Source organism: Capra hircus, chromosome 9 (genome assembly GCF_001704415.2).
Source record: "Capra hircus breed San Clemente chromosome 9, ASM170441v1, whole genome shotgun sequence".
Classification (NCBI taxonomy): domain Eukaryota; kingdom Metazoa; phylum Chordata; class Mammalia; order Artiodactyla; family Bovidae; genus Capra; species Capra hircus.
This window is the reverse complement of record NC_030816.1, coordinates 35,843,289-35,865,091: the sequence shown is the minus strand read 5'-3', so window position 1 is coordinate 35,865,091 and position 21,803 is coordinate 35,843,289. Positions and strand designations below refer to the sequence as shown.

The window sequence follows — 21,803 nt, the reverse complement described above, 5'->3', positions numbered from 1 at the left end:
CTAGAAAATAAGGCATTTTTAGACAAAACCATGACACTCAATGCCACTTAAGCTACAATTCCATATTTCATGTCTTCAAGAAAAAGATATTCAGAAAATCAAAGTGAGAAGAAATTTGGGCATAAATTATTGAAGCCTTTGGAGTTTGCTGCACCTTTTCAAATATCATTGTATTTTAATATATTCACAATTATTTTAAGATAAGGTAAAAAATGGGTGGGAAAATATGATTCCTTAATTTTATTTCAACATTTCCTCCCTAAAAGTCCACTTGCAGAATGTATTTTTATTGCTGGGTAGTAATCAAAGAATGTCTCACTCAAGTTTTTAAGACTATCTTTACCTCTCCAATAGTATTTCAATTTATATTAATGCCTAGGCAAAATTCTAAAAGTATAAAAAGACCCTCGTTCAGCCTAAAAACAAGTTACATTTGCAGTAAATTTCTCTGTTTTAGACCACTTCTTTATTTACAACTCCTAGGCAAAGTGACTTTGACTTAAGTTGTCATTTATTAAAATTCATCTGTTGATGTAGGAAGTCCACTTGCATGCCTCAGTCACTATCTTAGTAAAGACTTTTACTGGAAATAAAAGCACGCCCCCCCCCGCCCCCCCCCCCGTAAATAAATCCAACTTCCTCCTTGCAATTCAAGGTGGGCGACCAGACTGGTTGCATAATAGATATTGGGAAGCTCACTGGCAGGAAGCCTTAAGAGGCAAGCAGCTATCTCAATTTTTCTCACTTAATCTTGGCTTCACGTCAGAAGCTGTGCAGCAGTGCAGTGGAATAGGGCCTGGCAAAACCTTTGCGAGCAAAGCGCCTTTTGTGTTGGGACCGTGGATCGCTCCCGGCGCCTCGGCGGTTTCCAAGGCTGGATTTCCTATTGATTTTCCTCCTCTTCTGCTTCCCCAGGCTCGCGCGGCCGGACATTGTGGGTGTGCGTGCTGGCTTTCTCCCGGATGCTCCCCGACTAACATGGATGTCCCACCATCCCTTGCAGTGGAAGGTTGCTCCTTGGCGCAGTGAGTGAAGAACATGCAGCGATTGCTAATCGGTTTGGGAAGCGGAGACTCCTTCCTCTCTCTGTGACCATGCCGTGATCGTGTCTGCGGTCACCACTCGACGCATCCTCATTCCTACCCAAACCGGGAGCCTAACGCTAGATCGGGGAAGTGGGTGCTGCGCGTGTGGACACAGAAACACCATGAAGATTATTTCCCCGGTTCTAAGTAATCCAGTCTTCAGGCGCACCATTAAACTCCTGCTCTGCTTCCTGTGGATTGGATATTCTCAAGGAACCACACATGTATTAAGATTTGGTAAGATTCCCCATCCCTCTCCATTGCCTACTATCGGGCTCAGAGGCAGCCGGATGTAAACAGGCGTGTTGGCTCGCTAGGCGGGTGGGCTCGGTGCATTTCGACCTGTTCCCGGCTCCGATGCTTTCCGGGGTTTGAAAGGACCCACTTATGCTTTTCATTTCATTTATTTTCCCCCTTTTTATTAAAAAAAAAAAAAAAAGAATAGCCGCGGGAGGATGCAGCGAGTGTCAGTGTGTGGTAGTGGTCGCTGCGTTACTTCCCCATGATAGCCAGTGTCAGAGTCGGTAATGACGCTGGGGGTACCGCCACCACCGCTGCTCCTGCTTGTCCCCCGGGGAGCCTCCGGGCTTGGGTCGCAGCTCCTTCCCCAAGAACGTGAGCGGCTGGGGCTACACGCCTCTCAGATTGCCCGGCTGATGAGTTAATATCTGGTAACTCTTTGGCAAGTTGGCGCCTGTCCGCTTCCGCGTGGGACCTGGACAGGTCCGCAAGTGAAGGGCGCTAATCTTTTTGATTTGTCAGCAGAGAGAGCCTTTTCGGTTAATCTCTCCATTTTCTCAATGCTTGGTGCCTTTATGGATACGCGGAGCTTTAAAAAAATACTGTTGTAAGATTGAAGGTACTTAACACAGGGAGGCTGCTGTTTGAGTGAACTAGCGTCAGAAGGAAGGGTTTCTGTCTGTTTTTAACTTGTGAGTCTTCTCACATCTTGCTCGCTCTGCCTCCCGGACTAATACGTGATAAACAGTGATGATAGAGGCCGAGGGAGTCTGTGTATGGGAGCCTAAGTCTGCAGCTTCATTTCACTTGTAGCATGACTTAAAAAAAAAATAAAAAGCTGAAATGGCAATTATATATTAGGAGAATCCATTGTTTTCCTTAAGAAATCAGGTTTCTTTAGGGCTCAAAGGAAAATCTAAACATGAGACTTCAGTGGAATGGTTGGCCAGAAGATTTACTTGGAGGAAATGAAGCGTGGGCAACACTCAGCCTCTCTCCACTGGCCAATGGAGTTTCAGTAGGAGAACTAGTCAGGAAAAGTTTCCTTAAGTAGATAAGAGCCAGAGAAGAGAAAGCCAACAGGGTAAAGGCTCCCACTGTGGGCGCCTCCTTTGACAGTTCAAGTGGATTTAGACCAAAGAGTGCAGGAAACCATATAATCCTGAGTATGTGTCTTTGAGATAAAAGCAGATACATTAAGTCACTCAAATTTAAATCAAAGAGTGATTGCCTGCATTTCCCATTATGTCAGCAGCATCTTCTCTCTTGTCTGTTTCTTATACGCTTTTCCTATAATGATAAAATTTATCACCTATTTGGGGCTTTGTGGAACCTGGGTAGGAATCCTTTCACATAGGGAGAAAGGGAACCCTTCCTTCCCTCCCCCACCAATACATAGACACACCTGGAGCCCACAGGACTGATAATGAGAAAAGACAATAAGTGGATTCCTACCATTGTAGTTTTCCTGCTTTCTGCATGCCTTTAGATGGTACTTAAGCAGGTTGCTCTTAGCAACAAGAGTCCACAGGAATGCTTGTTTCTTTGGATGAAATTAAACGGGTTGGTCCCTGTATCATTGGAATGGAGAAAGAAATGGCAACCTACTCCAGTGTTCTTGCTTGGAGAATCCCAGGGACAGGGAGCCTGGTGGGCTGCCATCTATGGGGTTGCATAGAGTCAGACACGACTGAAGTGACTTAGCAGCAGTAGCAGTATCATTAGAAACGTGTGTGTGTTCAGTTGCTCTGCTTCAAGCATTGTAAGTGCCAGTTTGATAGTTTTGCCCAATATCTTGCGTAGTACAACCTACTTATTTGGAATACCGAGGTGTCTTCTGAACTGCTTGTGAATGAGTGTCTTAGTGAGTTTGAGGACTAAGAGGGGGGAAAAGAAGAAAGCTGGAAGTCGGAAAACGGCCACCAATACTCTATAAAGATTTAATTATTGCTGCTCTGGTCTTGCAGCATAATATTTGCTGAATCATTAGATTGTTACATTCGCTGATCATTTCATATCTTCATATTAAAAATCTTGGCGACTGTAGCAGAGTGTGTAGCAGCTTTCCAAAAGAGCTGACACACACACAAAAATACCTTTTCCTAGACCAGTGCTTACTAAGAATGTCCGTAAGAAATAGGGGGAGTAGGAAAACACCTTTACACCTGTGCCTTGCTACCTTAAACCAACTGTCCAGTTTCTAGATAACCTGTTATTTTCTCCATTAACTTCAAACATCTTCCACGCAGAGATCCATTTTCTCTGGTTTGTGACTCTAGTTGAGTGGTGAAGGATTGTGTACACTATAACCATTGGAACATTTCCCTGATGGAGATATTTTGATGCAATGGAGGGAGTTTTATTTTCTTCTGGAAAAAAACATGCGCTGAATGAAGTGGAGGTTGGTTGCGCGCCTATGAGCCACTCTTGAGAAATGTTATTTTCAACTTCAGCTGAAAAGGTGAACCAGAGCCTCACCGCTGGCCCGGAGCCTTGGAAGGGAAAGGGGTTGACTCGCTAGTGGAGCAGCTGCCTCTGGGGCGCGGGTGAGGAGGTGGCCTCTAGCCCCTTCCTCCTGCGGCCCTGGTGTGGCCTCTGCCAGCCGCTCGGCGTCTCTGCAGCGGCACTATGGCAACCGCGGGCCCAGTTCGGCTAGCGCCCCATCCTCAGCCCCCTTTCCCGTAGGTGGTGGAAAACCACCGTCGTGGGCTCTATGCAGTCCTTTCCCGGTTTTCGCCGTTCCCACTATGACGGTGACTTGACCCTGCGTCCTCCTACCAAAGGGTGTGGGTAGGGGAGCAGCTTAGAGTGCTGACTGCTACTTGCCGAGCCCCTCGCTACCCCCGCCCATCTTCTGGATGGATGATCAGTCTCTCTCTCTCGCTCTCTGTCTCTGTCACAAACACACTCGCGCGCGCGCCGACAAATGCACTCTCGGGAAGCACGTCCACCACTCTGGCACAATGACTCCTCTTTGGTTCCCGGGAAAACTTCCTGCAGTCGCGTGCGCCAGCGCCTGTATCCCGGCGCCCCCTCCCCGTCGCCTGACCTGGGGCTGCACACCCGGGCCTGCTACTCCGAAGATGCTTTGCAAACACTTCCGGGAGACCGTCTCCCGAGCGCCCACTCCAGGGAGCTTTCCCGAAGCTTTCGGGCAGCCCGGGGCGTTGGGGGAGCGACCTGAGGATCAGCCTAGGGTCAGCTCCTCGCCCGTGGGCGGGCCGGCGCCGCGCCTCGGGTGGGTCGTGGCGGACTCCCCTCCTAAGATCTTGGTTTGGCCCAGCCTGCCTTCTCCAGGGCGACCACCCAGCGGGCGCGTGCACACGGTGGAGCTTGGACAGTTAGAGGGTTAGTTTCCCCGCTCCAGGTTATGTCGAACGTCCGGGGGTCGGCGTTTCCAGGCGCGGAACTGCCACGCCCCCGCGGCCCTCTTTGGTGCGCTCCCGCCCCGCAGCCGGCGGCAGTGGCGGGCAATGTAAATGAGGCACCTTTGTCTCCCCGCAGCTGCGGCCCGGCCCAGCCGGCGGTTGGAGGGGCGCAGGCGACATCCTTCCGTCCCCTAGGGTGTGGACCCTACTGCCTCGTTCTCCCAAAGTGCCAGGGACTCGGAGGTACTTGAACGTTTCTTTTGTTACTTTCGCCACCCTCTCTTCCGGGTCCTCTCGACCTCTGCTCCCCAGAGAGCAAGTGGAGGAGTAGAAGCCAGCTGGGGAGCGGGCTCCGCTCAGGGCTAGCAGTCCCGCCTGGAGTTTGGGGGGAAGGGAGCTTTGGTATCTTCTTCAAGGAATCAATCCCCAAACCATCACTTGTTTAGGATCTTTGAGGTCGAGTTGATCACATTCCTTATCTGAAATGGCATTTCGAATGCCAAGAACGAAGACTTGAACCCAAACTTTCTCCCAAACTCGTGGGCAGTTTCTCCAAGACTGTTGTCTAGGAAGAGCTGAGCTGGTTTTGCTAGGCCACTAATTCCTTTCAGTTGTCGACCTAGCTTTTCTCTTCGGCTCGCCAGTAGGGCGGCTTTCTTAAAAGGCTTTCCCAGGCGAGGTCTTCCCAGGACGCGCTCGGATCTCTTGGCACACTGTGCGCTGGCCCTGCGTCCATGCACACGCGTAGCCTCCTCCTTGTGCCCAGGCCGAAGGTGAAGGCCGCCAGCTCAGGGATAGCCCAGGTTATAAAGCCCACAGGGTGAGAGGGAACGGAATGGGTTCTTATGGAAATCCCCCTACTTAGTGGCTAGTTCATGTGCTCCCAGATATAATAATTAGCAGCAGATGTACTACATCTTAGAGGAGTGTGAGCGAATTGGCTGGGCTTGGAAGCTGCCACTCTGTACAAGTTCTTTGAAAGAGATTTTTCTTCCTTTGGGAGGTGAGGTGGGCGGGAGGGAGGAGTGGCCTTACATCTGGAAGCTGGAAAACTGGCTCTTGGGAGGCGGGGATGGGGGAGTAACAGCGGCTACTGAGTGAAACAGATAAAGCCCGAACACCTGCTCAGCTGAGCTCTGGAAAGCAGGGGAGGGGAATCTTTCCAAGAATCGCCAACACTACTGCCGCACTAAAAAGGAAAAAAAAAAAAATCTGTTTTTGACAAAAGTTCCCACTTATTCTTAAAGCTTCAAAGAATAGCTCTGATGTGATCCATCAACGGAGGCACACTCATTTCAGAAAATGACTTTGAAAAATGATCTCTCCGTCCTCTAGAAATAGCACTCCTTCTCCTCCCAGACACATGGAACTCAACACGTTTTCTGGCGTTGTGAGGTTGTCTTTATGCAGGGGTTTGTATGTCAGTAGACATTTCTCCAGACAGACCACCTTTTGCTTTTTAACTTAAGTCAAGTGATCATTGCAGTGTGTTCATTCCCTGAATTCTCAAATGACACTGTTTCAACATTTACTCAGCACAGGGAAGTTAATGCTCCCACACAAAGGAGGAGCGTAACATAGACCAAACATGGGATGCATCATTGATTATCAGGGCCTTTTCAAGTCTATTCACCTTTAAATAAAGGGTTGCCTATGATAGTGATGACACAATCTTTGATTTTCTTTTAATTGTGAAAATTTCTGATAAAGAGATGCCTTATTCTTTTCGGTAGAAAGTCAGGTGAGAGAAATTTATTTTCTTTCTGTTCTTAGGATTTTACTGTGTTATTGTAGCTCCAGTTCCGTTTATTCCCTGGAAATTATCGATGTCCATTTTGACATATCAGAATAGAAAGTAGTTTACTGTCTTTCAACTGTACTATCCTTACATCACTACATCATTAATCTGCATTAAATCATTAATCTACCGCATCCATAATACCTGGGGTTCCTGAGAGATCCTCAGTTTTCCTCTGTAGGATGATCTGAAGTATTGAAATGGAATTGTTGATTGTTTTGCATTTGGGTGGTGAAGCTTTATCTTCTATGGGTTTTCAATTTGTAATCCAGTTCTCAAGGTACTAGAATTGCTTCAAATGAAACTTAAACCCTAAATCTTAGCATGAAAGGTAAGGTCAAAAGCCCTTGAAAGGGAAGGAAGTAGGTGCTCATCATCCTTATTGACTGGTCTAGATTAAACACTGAAGAGGAAGATTTCAGTCTGATAACGTCATAAGGCTTCCTGTTTTTCCTTGCTGCTTCTGCTGACAATTTTGTAAGGTAATTAAATTGGCTGATTGAAGTCAGGGGTGGTCATGGGGTGATAAAGACCATTTGGATTTAATGGAATTTAAAACAACAGAGCACTGAACACAACTCTTACCGAACAAGAATTTTAATGGCCCATCCTGGGTGCTGACTAAATAGAACGCCCTTAACAAGTTTAATCGAAAGGGCAAGGCAGATTAGCTCTATATAGTCTTTATAGTTGAAGATTGTGGAGTTAAAATTATACCTTTAAAAGACTCATTAATGCATTTTTAAGATTTAATGTAGGTTAAATAAGCTTTCTTCAGACCTTCACCATGTACTGTGAACCTAGGTTTAGGACCAGGTTTTAATAAGGAAATACCTTTAAGAGCTCACTTCATAAATGGAACTAAATGTGTTTTTTATTTCAAAAGTAAAAGACATTTAAAATTCTTTGAGATGATCCAGGTTGTTGAGGGTAAGTGACGATGAATCCTTTCTTTTCACTAACTGAAAAGAACAAATTTGACTTTTCTTTAAACTTTTTTTTTTTCTTTAAACAGAACTTATTTGTACTAGAGAAACTGCAAAAATAATTTAAAAAAATGTTGTTCTGCAGTTTCAGTGGCGTCCTGGATACTTGACCTTGGTTTTATGCTGTCTTTTTAATCCTTCCCTTGTTTTTCTTAATGAAACTTCTCTGTTCAGGTTACCATACTTTAGCGCATTCAGGTTCCTTCTGCCCCTGAAAAGGACAGTTCTTTGGTTTACATTGAGAACACGTTTAGTGACAGTCCCATAGTGAAAGTCAAGCCTCAGTCTCTTATGAGATTGTCCCATGCAACTGCTTCTTGCCTTGTGAAATTGTCTTCCCAAAGTTGCCTGTTCCTTTGATTATTCCAGAAAAACCTGAAACCCAAATTTTTACTTAAAAATCTCCCCAACTTAGATTTTACGTATTTTTTAAAAAATTGTTTAAGAAATTCCAAGTTGACCAAACCAAAAGCATTCAGCTAGATGGGTGAAAGTGGGAAGTGGCCTCAAAGTCACCAGTTTTCACCCTCCTGCCTACCCCACATTCCTACTCATTCATCCCTGGATTACTGGCTTATTTGTCTCCTGCCTCACACGTTTAGAGCCAAACATTTCATATTGCTGTATTTTCAAAGTGACGATTAGCTTATCAGATAACACTAATATGGTAAAACTGGGTGGGAGGTTAGAGAAGACCCTTAACATTTTTCTGCAGGATTTTTTGTTTTCCATTTTGTTTTTCTATTTGGGCTTTGAGGCTCTTCTCCATTTACCACAACATTCAAATATAGCATTTCCCTATGATTGATTTGAGCCCTTCATTTTCTTAATTAAAACTAAACATTCTTTTAATAGAGACAGGTTACTGGACAGCAGAGCTATGTGTAAAGATGTAAAAGGATCTGGGGAGGTTATGGCTTTCAGATATTTTCCCCACTGATACATGTAGTTCTATCTATCAGTCTGTCTTTTTGGTTTAGCATTTGCCCTCTCCCATGGCCTTGTTTTAAGATAAGTATATTCTGGACGGGAGAGCACATGGTCCCTAGACTGTAAAGTTAGGATGAGTTTATTAGATCAGTCGATTCTGTCTGTGGCCGAGATGCTCCGATACAAAAGAGAATTCCAGGTGCCTAAGGACTTCCTTGGTGGCTCAGACAGTAAAGCGTCTGTCTACAATGCAGGAGACCTGGGTTCGATCCCTGGGTTGGGAAGATCCCCTGGAGAAGGAAATGGCAATCCACTCCAGTACTAGTGCCTGGAAAATCCCATGGACAGAGGAGCCTGGTAGGCTACAGTCCATGGGGTCCCGAAGATTCGGACACAACTGTGCGACTTCACTCACTCACTCAAGGGAGTGCTGAGTGATTAGCACTGATGTGAAGGGGAGGCTGAAAATAGAGGGAAGTCAAATACTGTCTGATACACAGTCATTTTTAGATTAATGCCAGACATCTTGGTGCATTGTAAATTGATCGTTTTGCTTGTATTAGTCCAAATCTTTGAGCATATGTGATGGTTTTAAATAAGATGTCAATGATATTCTTATATTGGCATATCTCCTCCCAGTGAAAAGGATCTTTAAATGCTTTTCACACCCTTTTAAATCAACAAGGCACTTTACCGTCATTGAGCTAAAGCAAGTGTTTGGAAGGTGTTGCCTCTAATTCCCATTTCTGTCTACAGCTCTGTATCACTCTTGAGTCCTCGACCTATTACAATGGAAATATTGCTCAGCTAAAGTGATCAAATAAGCAAAGCAGATATTAAAGTTCTGCTTCAGTGTCACCATAGGCATTTGGTTTATTTTGTCTTTTATATCCCGCTTATCTTTTTAGCAACAAATGCTTCTGTATTGTTTATTATACCTTTTAGTACATTCAGGCCCCTCTTTGTCCAGAAGAAATGAAATGAAAACTCTCTCAAGATGAAGGAAAACTATAAAATCGTGTAATATCTGAGCCAAAGGGGTCTTTAGAGATTAGGTCTGGTATCCAAGGTTTAGACGTGATTTGCCAAGAGCAATGAAATTGCTTGTTCTGGTCACAGCTAGTTAATGTCAGATTTTAGATGAAAACATATTCATATCCTGGCTGCTGGATGAGTAATGTTTTTCAGTGAATTGTGCTATTTTTCTAGGGTAGCCTCTGACTCTCTTTGCTTTGTATCAGTTTTAAGAAGAGTTACTGGTTCCTGTCACTTCCCCAAGACTTTTGCCTGCTTTGTTTCTTCTACCTTTTCTTTCAAAGAACAGTGTCCCATGAATTATCCATTTTCTTTATCTCTTTCTGTAGCTCCTTCCATCCCCTTCTCACATACCTGCCAAAGTCAAAGTCATCTTCTTCCTTGTCCAGAACTTTCACCACACCATTTATTTAGCAAATAATAATTAAGCACATATGATGTACCAGGCAAATATCAATAGAATTCTAAGGTCCAGATTCTGACCTCAAAGATTTTGTAATCCCATTAAAGAGAAAACACATATATATATTAAAGTGCCATTTGAGTGATACAGAAAATATATACAATAGTTGTTTAAAGGAGATTTCTATAGGTTTGTATTTTTAAAGGCGGGATGAGATGCTGGCTGAGACCTGTTAAAGGAAAAAAAAAGTGTGATAGGGAAGAAGAGAGGGAAATGTATCATTGGCAGAAGACTCAGAACAAGAAAAGAATTTAGGTAGGAGTTAAGAAGGTGAGGTTTGGGACAGGGAATAGACTGGCCCTGTCACAGGATAGATAAGGCCTTGCTTTTTCAGAGCTTTAATATTTAGGTTACAGGGTTTGTACTCCTATTTTTACCCTTAAAAAGCAGTTGAAAGTGAAAGGATGGGCTTGACTTGGTCTGCAACACACTGTCAAGTGGTTTCTCAGTCTGCTGCTTACATTTTATGAAGAATAAGTGGATCTCTTTTCTCTGTGTTATTGAAATGAAAGCAAAGAACCCACCCTTGTCCTTGATCATTGAAGTTTTGAAGAAATTCTTTGCCTAGGATCACGGGTACTTCTTAAGTGAAATTCTGAAATGAAATAAAGGGATATCTTTTTAACTCATAGCCATATCAAATGATTAAGCAGAGAAAAGTTTCCTTAATCTAAGGGAGATGCATTGGAAGCCATCTTAAAAGTACCATTAGCGACTTTGAGGAATATAGTATATTGCCTCCAAGGCATTCATAGTGTTGCTAATTCTAAGAGATTTCCATTACTGAAATTATATATGTGTGTGTGTGTAATCATTGTATCATTTTTTACAATATAAAATTATCAGAATTTAAAATTAAATTAAAATTGAAAGCAGTTTTAGTAGAATGAGTTCATTGTAGTGGTATTTTCTAATTCTACATGAACTCAGGACCCCAGACCTGTTTGAATTATGAATTTTACTTTTTACTTTGTCACCTAGTGAAAAATAATTAAATCTCACTAGGCCTTGATTTATATTTCTGTAGAATGGGTACTTAGTTTCCATCTAACTTCCAAGGATAATATTGGAATTAACAGAGAGATGCATAGAACCCTGGGCTTATTGGTAGAAAAGGACTTTGGGGACTGAGGGTATAGTCACTCACTTACTGTGTATGGGTAGAGCAACGTCAAATTTGTTATTACTCATGTGCATTTCATTCAACTTCTTAAACTGTGCATAAAATGTTTGTGGTAGTCTGTCTTTTCTAAGACTTCTTTACATTGCACCTGAAGTGATCATAAACATGTTTAAAAGGTTTATTGACTTTTAGAACCAACTTTCTACTCTGTTGGTAGTTAGATAGAAGAGAAAGTCCACAGTTTCTTTTTTCATTTTTGTATATCAGGCATTTAATTGGCGTTATCCACTGTACACAATAAAAGTAGGAAATAAGTTACCACTAAAAGCAAAAATGGCTCAGCTGGTAAAAAATCTCCCTGCAATGTGGGAGACCTGGGTTCGATTCCTGGGTTGGGAAGATTCCCTGGAGAAGGGAAAGGCTACCCACTCTAGCATTCTGGTCTACAGAATTCCATGGACTGCATAGTCCATGGGGTCACAAAGAGTCAGACATGACTGACTTGCTTTCACTTAAAAGCCAAAATATTGTAATAAGCAAAGCAATTATGTTAAATCCAGTGGTTTAAGATTGTTCACTTTTCCACAACTGCATATTTTTTTTCTCATTTATGTTTTGAAACATTTTCTGCAAAGCTGTGCCTGCTTTTATGTACACTTAATTTTTTTTCCTTCTATCCATCTGCCTGTAAAGAACTTTAGCTATTATTCAGGTTTTGTAGATACACAAGTAACTGTACTTGACCCATTTGGAGCAGTGATTCTCAACTGATAGGCATGGAATAAAGGAGGGGCAATCTCAAAATTTTATGATAATCTAAAGGAAGAATGGACTGAATGCAGGCTGAAAAGTATTCTGTCTTAAGTCTTGATTGTGTGTGTTCTGGAAGCACATCTGCATGGTAGTGGAAATGATGTTGGAGAATGTGAAGTTGCAGTTGAATTCCTGCTTCTGGTGGGTGAAGGACCGAGCACTATTCTATTCTGTAGCCTTTCCCTGAGGGTTCTGGGTTGATCTGTTAGGGAGCCTGCCTGGAGACTAGGGGTGATGTTTCAGTCACTCATCCTCAGCTTGTTCTCTAAGATGCATCTCTCTTCCTCTTGCTGTTCCATACATCAGCTGTCCTTTTAAAAATCTGGATCGTTTTGTCTCCTCCAAAGGGTCTATCTTAGATAGGGATTCTGCACAATAAATTCAAGCATTGGCAAGAAAATTTGATCAGATAAATGATTCCCAAATCTTGTTTCACATTTAATAATTTAATAATAATAATAATTTTAAACATTTAATAATTTAAACTCTTGATTCCCAAACCTGGAGATACTATGATTTTAAATGTTTCATTTTTCACAACTGCATAGTTTCACACCTGGATAGTTTCACAACTGGATAGTTGTGCTTTCACTTTTAAAAATATATTTTTAAAGCAAACTCTTAAGGAATACACTTAAAAAAAAAAAAAAACACACACACACACACACACACACAATAAAACTCCCAGACAGGTTGAAAATCAATCACTGAGCTAAATAATCCTAAAGAGATTTTAACCTTAAAATTTATAATTCCTCTGTTTATAGTGGGTGGGTACATCAACTTTCTGGATTGGTAATCAATAATCATGACTAGGCTGTGAAAAAGAGTGAGTGAATTTTGTAGATAAGGGTTGTGGCTTGGATATTTTATCATTCCTTGCAGAACACACCCAGTGTTGGGCTCTCAGCACACCACGGATGGGCTGACTGATCCTTTAAAACTTAAGCATTTAGAATATTCACATTCACATAACCAACCCCACAGCCCAAAGGGATCTTAAGCAGGTGTTGTTTTACAAATAATGTCTACGATGATGAATAGTTGTGGGAACTTTCCCCCTCAGCCTCCTACTAAAGTCATCCCTAACAGATCCTTTTAAAATTTTGTTTTCACAAAATCTATCAGAAAAACATTGTAGCAGGCATCCGGTCTAGTTAAGAAGACCCTAACTCAGTTGCCCTGAATGAGTACATGGAAATGGCCCAGAATCTGGGCAGAAAATAGAGCCTAGCCTAGATGGTGTTCATTAGAAATCTCTTGGACTAAACTACATCCTCCCTTACCCCACTTCCCATTGCTGTGATTGTACTGTCCGTGTCATTGTTAGGTCATGGAGCCAAGAGCTGAAATCTGTACACTGCTTTTGGAATGAAACCAGAATGCTTGTATATTTGTTTCAGGTGGACATTGTCAATTATATATGTTTCTTTAGTATTAAAACTAATAATATTTGTATCTGTCCAAATTATTGGTAACTAAGAGCTTTTCATATTTATTGCCAATTAGGTAAGACACAAGTTTATTAAGTATATTCCAATAATTTAAATTTCAGTATGGGAGACTTTATACAGAATTATGTATAGGAGATACCTTATTGATGGTACCATTAATAGTAGCACAATTATAAATTGGTTAGAGGTTTTAAAGTATTGAAATCATCATAATTAAATGCTAATGATAATTTTAAGATATGTATTGGGGGAGCTCATTGAGTTAATTTTACTATTCCTCAGAAGTTTTTATTTGGCTTTAGCTGTGTTTGCCACTATGTGTTTAAATATTGTCAATTATTTTAATTAATGGAAACGTGTAATTTCAAAAACTTGTATTTGGTGGTGTGTAGTTCTCTGGAAGACACACAATGAAAAACCCCTTTATATGGTATGAACTTCACACTTTTTTTTTGTTATTATCTAATTTTTTTTTAAGTATAGTTGGTTTACAATGCTGTGTTAGTTTCAGGTGTACAGCAAAGTGATTCAGTTTTACATTTGTATATGTATATTATTTTTCAGATTATTTTCCTTTATGAGTTATTATATTGTTCCCTGTGTTATATAGCATGTCCTTGTTTATTTTATATACAGTAGTGTGCATTTGTGGAGAAGGCAATGGCACCCCACTCCAGTACTGTTGCCTGGAAAATCCCATGGGTGGAGGAGCCTGGGAGGCTGCAGTCCATGGGGTCACGAAGACTTGGAAACGACTGAGTGACTTGACTATCACTTTTCACTTTCATGCATTGAAGAAGGAAATGGCAACCCACTCCAGTGTTCTTGCCTGGAGAATCCCAGGGACAAGGGAGCCTGATGGGCTATTGTCTATGGGGTACAGAGTTGGACATGACTGAAGCGACTTAGCAGCAGCAGCAGTGTGCATTTGTTAAACCAAAACTTCTGATTTATCCATTGCTTCCCTTTGGTAACCATAAGTTTATTTTCTATGTCTGTGAGTCTATTTCTGTTTTGTAAATAAATGTCATATGATATCACTTATACGTGGAATCTGAAAAAAATGATATAAATGAAATTATTTATAAAACAGAGATAGAATAGGTTTTCATATGTATATTTATACAATTATAAGTCTAGAATTATTCTGTCTTTAATCTTTCCATTTGTGGAGTATAAATTTATATATATATACACACATAGGATATGAAAAAATGCATACGGTAGATAATAATGCATTTATATTTATTCAAGGATACTCATTTATTGGCTTTAGATAGGGGTTTCTGACTTTACTAAACTTGACAGCCACAAGTAAATGGTAAGGGAAGTGAACTGCTCAAAGTTCTTTGAATTGTGTACATCTTTTATTGCCTAGCAGGTCGCCAAACTACATTAGCATTTTGAATATAAACAAGGATAGAATCTTAGCTAAGGTTTCAAAGTACCATATTTTCTAAGTGAAGTGTGGATAGAATTTTAACGCTGAAATTTGTTTATTGTTCTCTTGTACTGTGTATGTTATAAGGTCACTGAACTTGAATACAAAAAATTCACTACATATTAGTAAGAAAAAGCTGTATTTAGTGTAAGTAATCTCTCTCTTTTGATGCTATTGTTCAAGAAAGAGATAAAGCTAAACTTGTTTATCAGAAAATAGAGGTGCAGTCGCTCAGTCATGTCCGACTCTTTGCGACCCTGTGGACTGTAACCTACTAGGCTTCTCCGTCCATGGGATTCTCCAGGCAAGAATACTGGAGTGGGTTACCATTTCCTCTCCAGAGGATCTTTCTGACCATTTATCAGGAAATAAAGTAATGCTTTATACGGTAATTGTAAAGTAAAAGTGAAAGTGAAGTCACTCAGCCGTGTCCGACTCTTTGTGACCCCATGGACTGTAGCCTACCAGGCTTCTCCGTCCAAGGGATTCTCCAGGCTAGAATACTGGAGTGGGTGACCATTTCCTCTCCAGAGGATCTTTCCGACTCAGGACCCAGGGATCGAACCTGGGTCTCCCGAATTGGGGGCAGATGCTTTAACCTCTGAGCCACCAGGGAAGCAGGAGGAAGCCAAAAGCTTCCTATCAACTCTTTCAATTTTGCTTCCATTTTTGATTCAGATATTTAATTCAACAAATATTTATTCAGCATTGGTATCTAATCCAGTTCTTTGATTATTGACATAATACAATAATGAAAAGCGAGATATAACTGAAGCTTCAAAATATGAAAATTTCCCCTAATATAGTTATTACAAAATACATTATGTGGAGGTTCCTAATGCTACTGTTTTTTTTTTTCTTATAGGCAGCAAGATCTATATTTTTAAAATTCTTTAATATAGGCCATGTTTCAATATTTTATCTCCTTACCTTGTTAATTTTGAAGAATCCACTGTATTGACTTTAGGAAATTCGAGACTTCCCAGGTGGCACAGTGGTAAAGAGCTCACCTGCCAATGCAGAAGATGCAAGAGATGCGAGTTTGATCCCTGCTTCGGGAACATCCTCTGGGTAGGAAATGGGAATCCACTCCAGTATTCTTTGTTTGAGAAATTCCATGGACAGACGAACCTGGTGGGCTACAGTCCATGGAGTTGCAAGGACTCAGACATGACTGAGTACACACACACAAAGAAATTCACATTTAGTTTGATATAACTTATCAAAATGTATATGCTTAGAGATTTTTTTTTTTACTAATATTTAGAGTTTGTACTTTAATATATGTCATGTAATCTATTGCCTATTTGTAATAAATACCTTGGTATTTAATTCTGTTCTTGTACAAGCGACCAGTAATCCTATTTGTTATTTTTTCATTCATTCATTCTTTGAATCATTCATTTAGCAAACATTTCGCTGCTTACCTTATGCCACTAGCTTTAGGACACTAAGAAATTCAAAGTCTCTGCATCAGGACTTCTTTGGTGGTCCAGTGGTTAAGACTCTGTGCTTCCACTGCAGAGGGCATAGGTTCAATCCCTTATCAGGAAGCTAAGATCCTGCATGCCATAGACACGTCCAAAAAAAAAAAAAGTCTATGTAGCTCTCATATTCTACAGGTATAGGTAGCCACCGAAAGTAAAATTGCAAAGCGAAGGGACAGATGCACACAGTAACATGTAAATACATAATCTAACATGAAAAGAGGAATCTGACTACCTCTGCAGGGAAAGATTTCTAAAACCTGTTGTTTGCATCTTTCATTAAGACTTGTGACCTACTAAGGCATTTACTTGGACATTCCATTCTTGATATTAGATTAGCTATTAGAGGGGCTGTGCTGTATGTGTTCCCTCTCTCCTCTGCTCCAATCAGAAGTCTTCAGCTGGTCTGGGCCTCTCGTCTCAAATCACAGTGATGCCGTTAATTTTTTTTTTCATATATATATGTATATACACACAGGTATATATTCACACATATATGCATGACACTTGCACATACATATTTGTGTGTGTCTGTGTGTGTATATATTAGAGAGAGAGAACTAGTGTAAATTAAGTGTTTCAGTACTATATTAATTAGAATGTAGATTCAGTAACATAAACTTCACCCTACCTTCTAGAAAGACAAAACTGAATGAGAGATATTCTCTTGGCCCTTACATACAAGTCAGGGATGGCATGGTGGGTCTGCCATGCCATCTGCAGCCTGCCTGGGTCTGTGTTACTTCCAGCTGTCTCTCCTGGCATCTATATCTGGCATCTGATGTGGCCTTTCTCATGGTCCAGCCATCTTGTGCACCTTCTCAAAAGCAGTATGGACACATCCTGGATGTTGCACACTCCATTTTATCTCATACCTTATTGACAGGATCTTAGTCACATGGCTACATCTGTGTGCACAGGAGGCTGGGGATTGAAGCCATATTACAGGAAATGGGGCCAGTTGAAAATTTCAGGGTCTATTCCTGTAGAAGACATGGAGAATGAATATTGAAGGACCACTGATAGTCTTTGCCACAGGCATCCAATTATACATTTTAGAAAGTAGCTCAGCTCTTTAGAATTTTTAACTATGTGTGTGAGTGTGTGTATGTGTGTATAGGTATGGAGAAATGCTTTGTGATACATTTGGGAAAATATTGAAAAGTGAAAACGATCTCTTATAATTGTGCCATTCGCCTAAAACCACTGTTGTAATTTTGTTTCTATTTACTTGCCTTTTAAAGTTAAAATATTTAGATTGAGTATAAAAGTGATGCATAGTTATTGTAGAAAATAGAAATATATATATAAATGATTAAAGATCACCCGTTGTTTTACCATAAATGTCATTCTGAGATTTATCTCCTTGACTCTTTACTGAACATGTTTTGTTAATTTATTTTCACAACACTTTATTGCAAACATTTTTCCATCTTCAAGTATTTTTTGTAACCAATTTTTAAGTGTCTGACTTTCCACTGTATAGATGTCTGTCATTTATCAACCAGCTCTATTATAGGGTCATGAACTTGGGCTTGAACTAAGCATATCTTAGTTTGAACCTGGTTCTGCTGTTTTTGAGTTGTGTGATTAGAACATGCTGCTGAATCTTCCTAAGTTTTAGCTCCTTACAAAATGGGCATGCTAATATTATTCATCTATAAAGTTATTCTTGGGATTAAAAGAGATAACACACATATAGTGCTTAGTGAAGTATCTGGTGTATAAGAACCTAAGTGTTAATATAATCAATCAATTGGTCAATCATTTAATTGATTTTGCAACACAGACTATTGATTTCTGTAATTGGTTCAGGCTCATCTAGATCAGATGGTTCTGCATCTTACTCTCACAAGGATGATTTGATCCCGCGCCCCTCCCCCAGAGTTCTATGGGGGTTTTTTCAGGCCAGTGGGCTGCCCTTCAGGAACAAGAGGGGCCAGATGATCAACCAGGACCCAGCAGACCTTTAGACAGGTGACAAATAAATAGTGGAGTATCTCTCTACAGTGGCAGGCCTCCCTCCACCACCCCCACCACCTTCTGAAGATGATAATGGCTTTTTAGCAGTGGTGATGAGGTTGGGTAGGAGAGCAACAGCTGCAGTTTCACAGAAGTCCTCTTTTTGCATTCTGATTTGCTAAGCAAATTCCAGGTGTTTTACTTTCTAATCATATTATCGTCCCCGATGCTTAATTATTTTCTGTAGGGAAATAGAGTTGTTTGGGGTTTTCAGGAAATTAAATTGAACTTCAAAAGTCACTTCCACATAACAATTAACATTCTGAAATGGGTAATTCCTTAGGGTTTGTTGCTAGGTTTACCCAGGTTTTTCTTTAAAGGGTATACTTTTAAATAGCCGATTAATTTTTCTCTATGTATTTCAGATCATATTTTTAAAAACTGGACATGTTAAGGCTTCATAAATTTCTAGTATTATTTTTTTTCCGCTCAGTCGTGTCCGACTCTTTGCAATCCCGTGGACTGTAGCCTACCAAGCTCCTCCATCCATGGGATTCTCCAGGCAAGAATACTGGAGTGGGTTGCCATTTCCTGGGATCTTCCTGACCCAGGGATCGAACCCAAGTCTCCTGCATAGCAGGCAGACACTTTAACCTCTGAGCCACCCGGGAAGATTTCTAGTAAATGGTATATAAAAATGTGTGGCTGGAGCCTTTGAGATAGATTAATGGTATGATCTCCAGAGTGGGACAGTGGAAGTAATTATCCTGTGTTCTCTATTTGAGAGGAGCCTGTAGCACTGAAAGGAGATCCCTTTGGCCTGCTCAGAGAGAAAGAAGTGATTTCAATGTTAGTACAGCTAAAATCTGAGAACAGCTTACACTGTGTAAGAAGGTGAATTTTCACATGGCTGGTGGACACTGTCCATTTCCTTCAATAGAACCTATACAACCTTGGCACAAGTATTTTCAGTTCTATTTTAAGAAGGCAGAGATTCTAGAGATTATAAGCATTGCCCCTCTGTGTCTTCCCAAATATTGCTTCTCTAGTTACCCTGATGTACTCTTTTTAATCTTTTAGGCTGCCCTTAAGTTCAGTATTCTTATCTGTCTGCACACAGATACAGCTTCAGTGAATTTTAAATCTTGATCACTCCACCTTCCCCTAAAAGCGTGGAGGTGCAGAGTTCTAATTTAAAAATTGTTATGTATTAGCCTTTGGGAGGAGTTTACAAGTTATAAGAACAACAGCCCATTGCTGTGGTGATGGTGGTTTAGTCCCTAAGTCATGTCTGACTCTTGAGACCCCATGGACTTTATAGCCCCGCCAGGCTCCTCTGTCCATGGGATTTTCCAGGCAAGAATACTGGAGGGGTTGGCCTTTTCCTTCTCCAGGGGACCTTCCCAACCCATGGATCGAACCCACTTCTCCTACATTGCAGGTGGATTCTTTACCACTGAGTCACCAGGGAAACCCATCGCTAATAGCCTACTATTAACAGGAACCTGATTTCACACTGATCTGCAAAAGGCATGTGTTTTTTCTGTGGACAGTGTTGTTGGAAAGGCTGAGATTCCAGGGCCAATTCTACTACTTAGAAAGTTGTGTAACCTAAGGAAATAACTCAACCTTTGAGTCTCATTTTTCTTATTTAAAATATAAAAGAAAGAGTAATAGCACCTCATGTGATTCTTGTGGGGCTTAAATGAAATAAAGTCCTTGGATTTGGGGAGCATTCAAAAACATCCCTCCCCTTTTTGTCATCCCGATAATGTGAGTGTGGAAGAACAGTTGAACAATAGGTTAGCTCTCTGTCCTACAAGAGCCTGTCTGTCAAATGCAGAGTTCTCTGTGTTTATTGACTACTAGTTTCAGCTTCTGTGCAGCTGAGATACAAATTCAGCCCTAGGCTTTTATCCACAGATCTGAGAAGAGGAAGGGAGGCACCTGTAATTATAGCAGCAGTGATGGGCTGCATTTGAATTGCATAGTGTGTTAAGGCTTTTCTCAGCTGCTTGGCATGGGTATTGCTATAGCGATTCTGGGAGTAACAGACAATATTTTAGCGAGTATTTGTCTTTCTATTATCCATTCTAACATAATCCTAGAATCTCCACAGACACACAAGAGTTCTTTTGTTGCTCTCTGGCAGCAGATAAAAGGGCCTATTTTTATAAAGTGGTCTGTGCAGAGTTTAACAGCCCTGTTAGGGACTGGTACCAGACTACATATGGAGGGTAGGATAAAGATAGGTTTTCCACTGATGTTTGTAAAATTGTAGATTCAAGTTTCCATGAATCAAAATATTACTCTACGGAAGTTTGAGACTGAAAGCGTTGCAAATGCTTGTCTGTTGTGTTTCTTTTCCTTTCTTGTAGTTTCATGTCATGTGGGTTGGCCAGAAAGGCAGCTGTCCCTGTGGTTTTTCCACAGGGGCATGATGGAGTTGGTTGGGGCTTTCTGTGAGGGTGATGGTCAGGGGAATGAGGGAAGGAGGGAGAGGAGACTCCTTTGTTCCTTCTGCTAATCCTCTTTCATCAACCACCGTTTGTTCCTCTTTCTTCAGTTCTCATAATGGAAATGGCCATGTCCTCAATATCAGTTCAGTTCAGTTGCTCAGTTGTGTCTGACTCTTTGCGATCCCATGGACTGCAGCATGCCAGGATTTCCTGTCCATTATCAACTCCTGGAGCTTGCTTAAACTCATGTCCATTGAGTCAGTGATGCCATCCAACCATCTCATCCTCTGTTGTCCCTTTCTCCTCCTACCTTCAATCTTTCCCAGCATCAGGGTCTTTTCCATTAAGTCAGTTCTTCACATCAGGTGGCCAAAGTGTTGGAGTTTCAGCTTCAGCATCAGTCCTTCCAATGAATATTCAGGGTTGATTTCCTTTAGGACTGACTGGTTTGATCTCCTTGCAGTCCATGGGACTCTCAAGAGTCTTCTCCAACACCACAGATCAAAAGCATCAGTTCTTCAGCATTCAGCTTTCTTTATAGTCCAACTCTCTTCCATACATGACCACTGGAAAAACCATAGCTTTGCCTAGACAGACCTTTGTTGGCAAAGTAATGTCTCTGTTTTTTAATATGCTGTCTAAGTTGGTCATAACTTTTATGCCAAGGAGCAAGTGTCTTTTAATTTCATGGCTACAGTCACCATCTGCAGTGATTTTGGAGCCCCCCAAAATAAAGTCTGTCACTGTTTCCATTGTTTCCCCATCTACTTGCCATGAAGTGATGGGACCACATGCCATGATCTTAGTTTTCTGAATGTTGAGTTTTAAGCTGACTTTTTCACTCTCCTCTTTCACCTTCATCAAGAAGCTGTTTAGTTCTTCTTCACTTTCTGCCAAAAGGGTGGTGTCATCTATGTATCTGAGGTTATTGATGTTTCTCCCAGCAATCTTGATTCCAGCTTATGCTTCATCCAGCCCAGCATTTCACATGATATACTCTGCATATGAGTTAAATAAGCAGGGTGACAATATATAGCCTTGACGTACTCCTCTCGCTATTTGGAACCAGTCTGTTGTTCCATGTCCGGTTTTAACTTTTGCTTCTTGACCTGCATACAGATTTCTCAGGAGGCAGCTAAGGTGGCCTGGTATTTGCATC

The 21,803-nt window shown here is 41.2% G+C and overlaps 1 protein-coding gene across 3 annotated transcripts in view; it reads left to right on the top strand.

Moving 5' to 3' along the window:
* The window catches only part of GRIK2 (glutamate ionotropic receptor kainate type subunit 2), a 727,083-nt gene continuing 706,002 nt past the window's right edge, over positions 723–21,803 (top strand). For all 3 annotated transcript variants that reach the window (XM_018053124.1, XM_018053125.1, XM_018053126.1), the window contains exon 1: positions 723–1,322. In XM_018053124.1, coding sequence (XP_017908613.1) covers positions 1,208–1,322 — 115 coding nt within the window. In that variant the 5' untranslated portion in view covers positions 723–1,207. The remainder of the gene's footprint in view (positions 1,323–21,803) is intronic.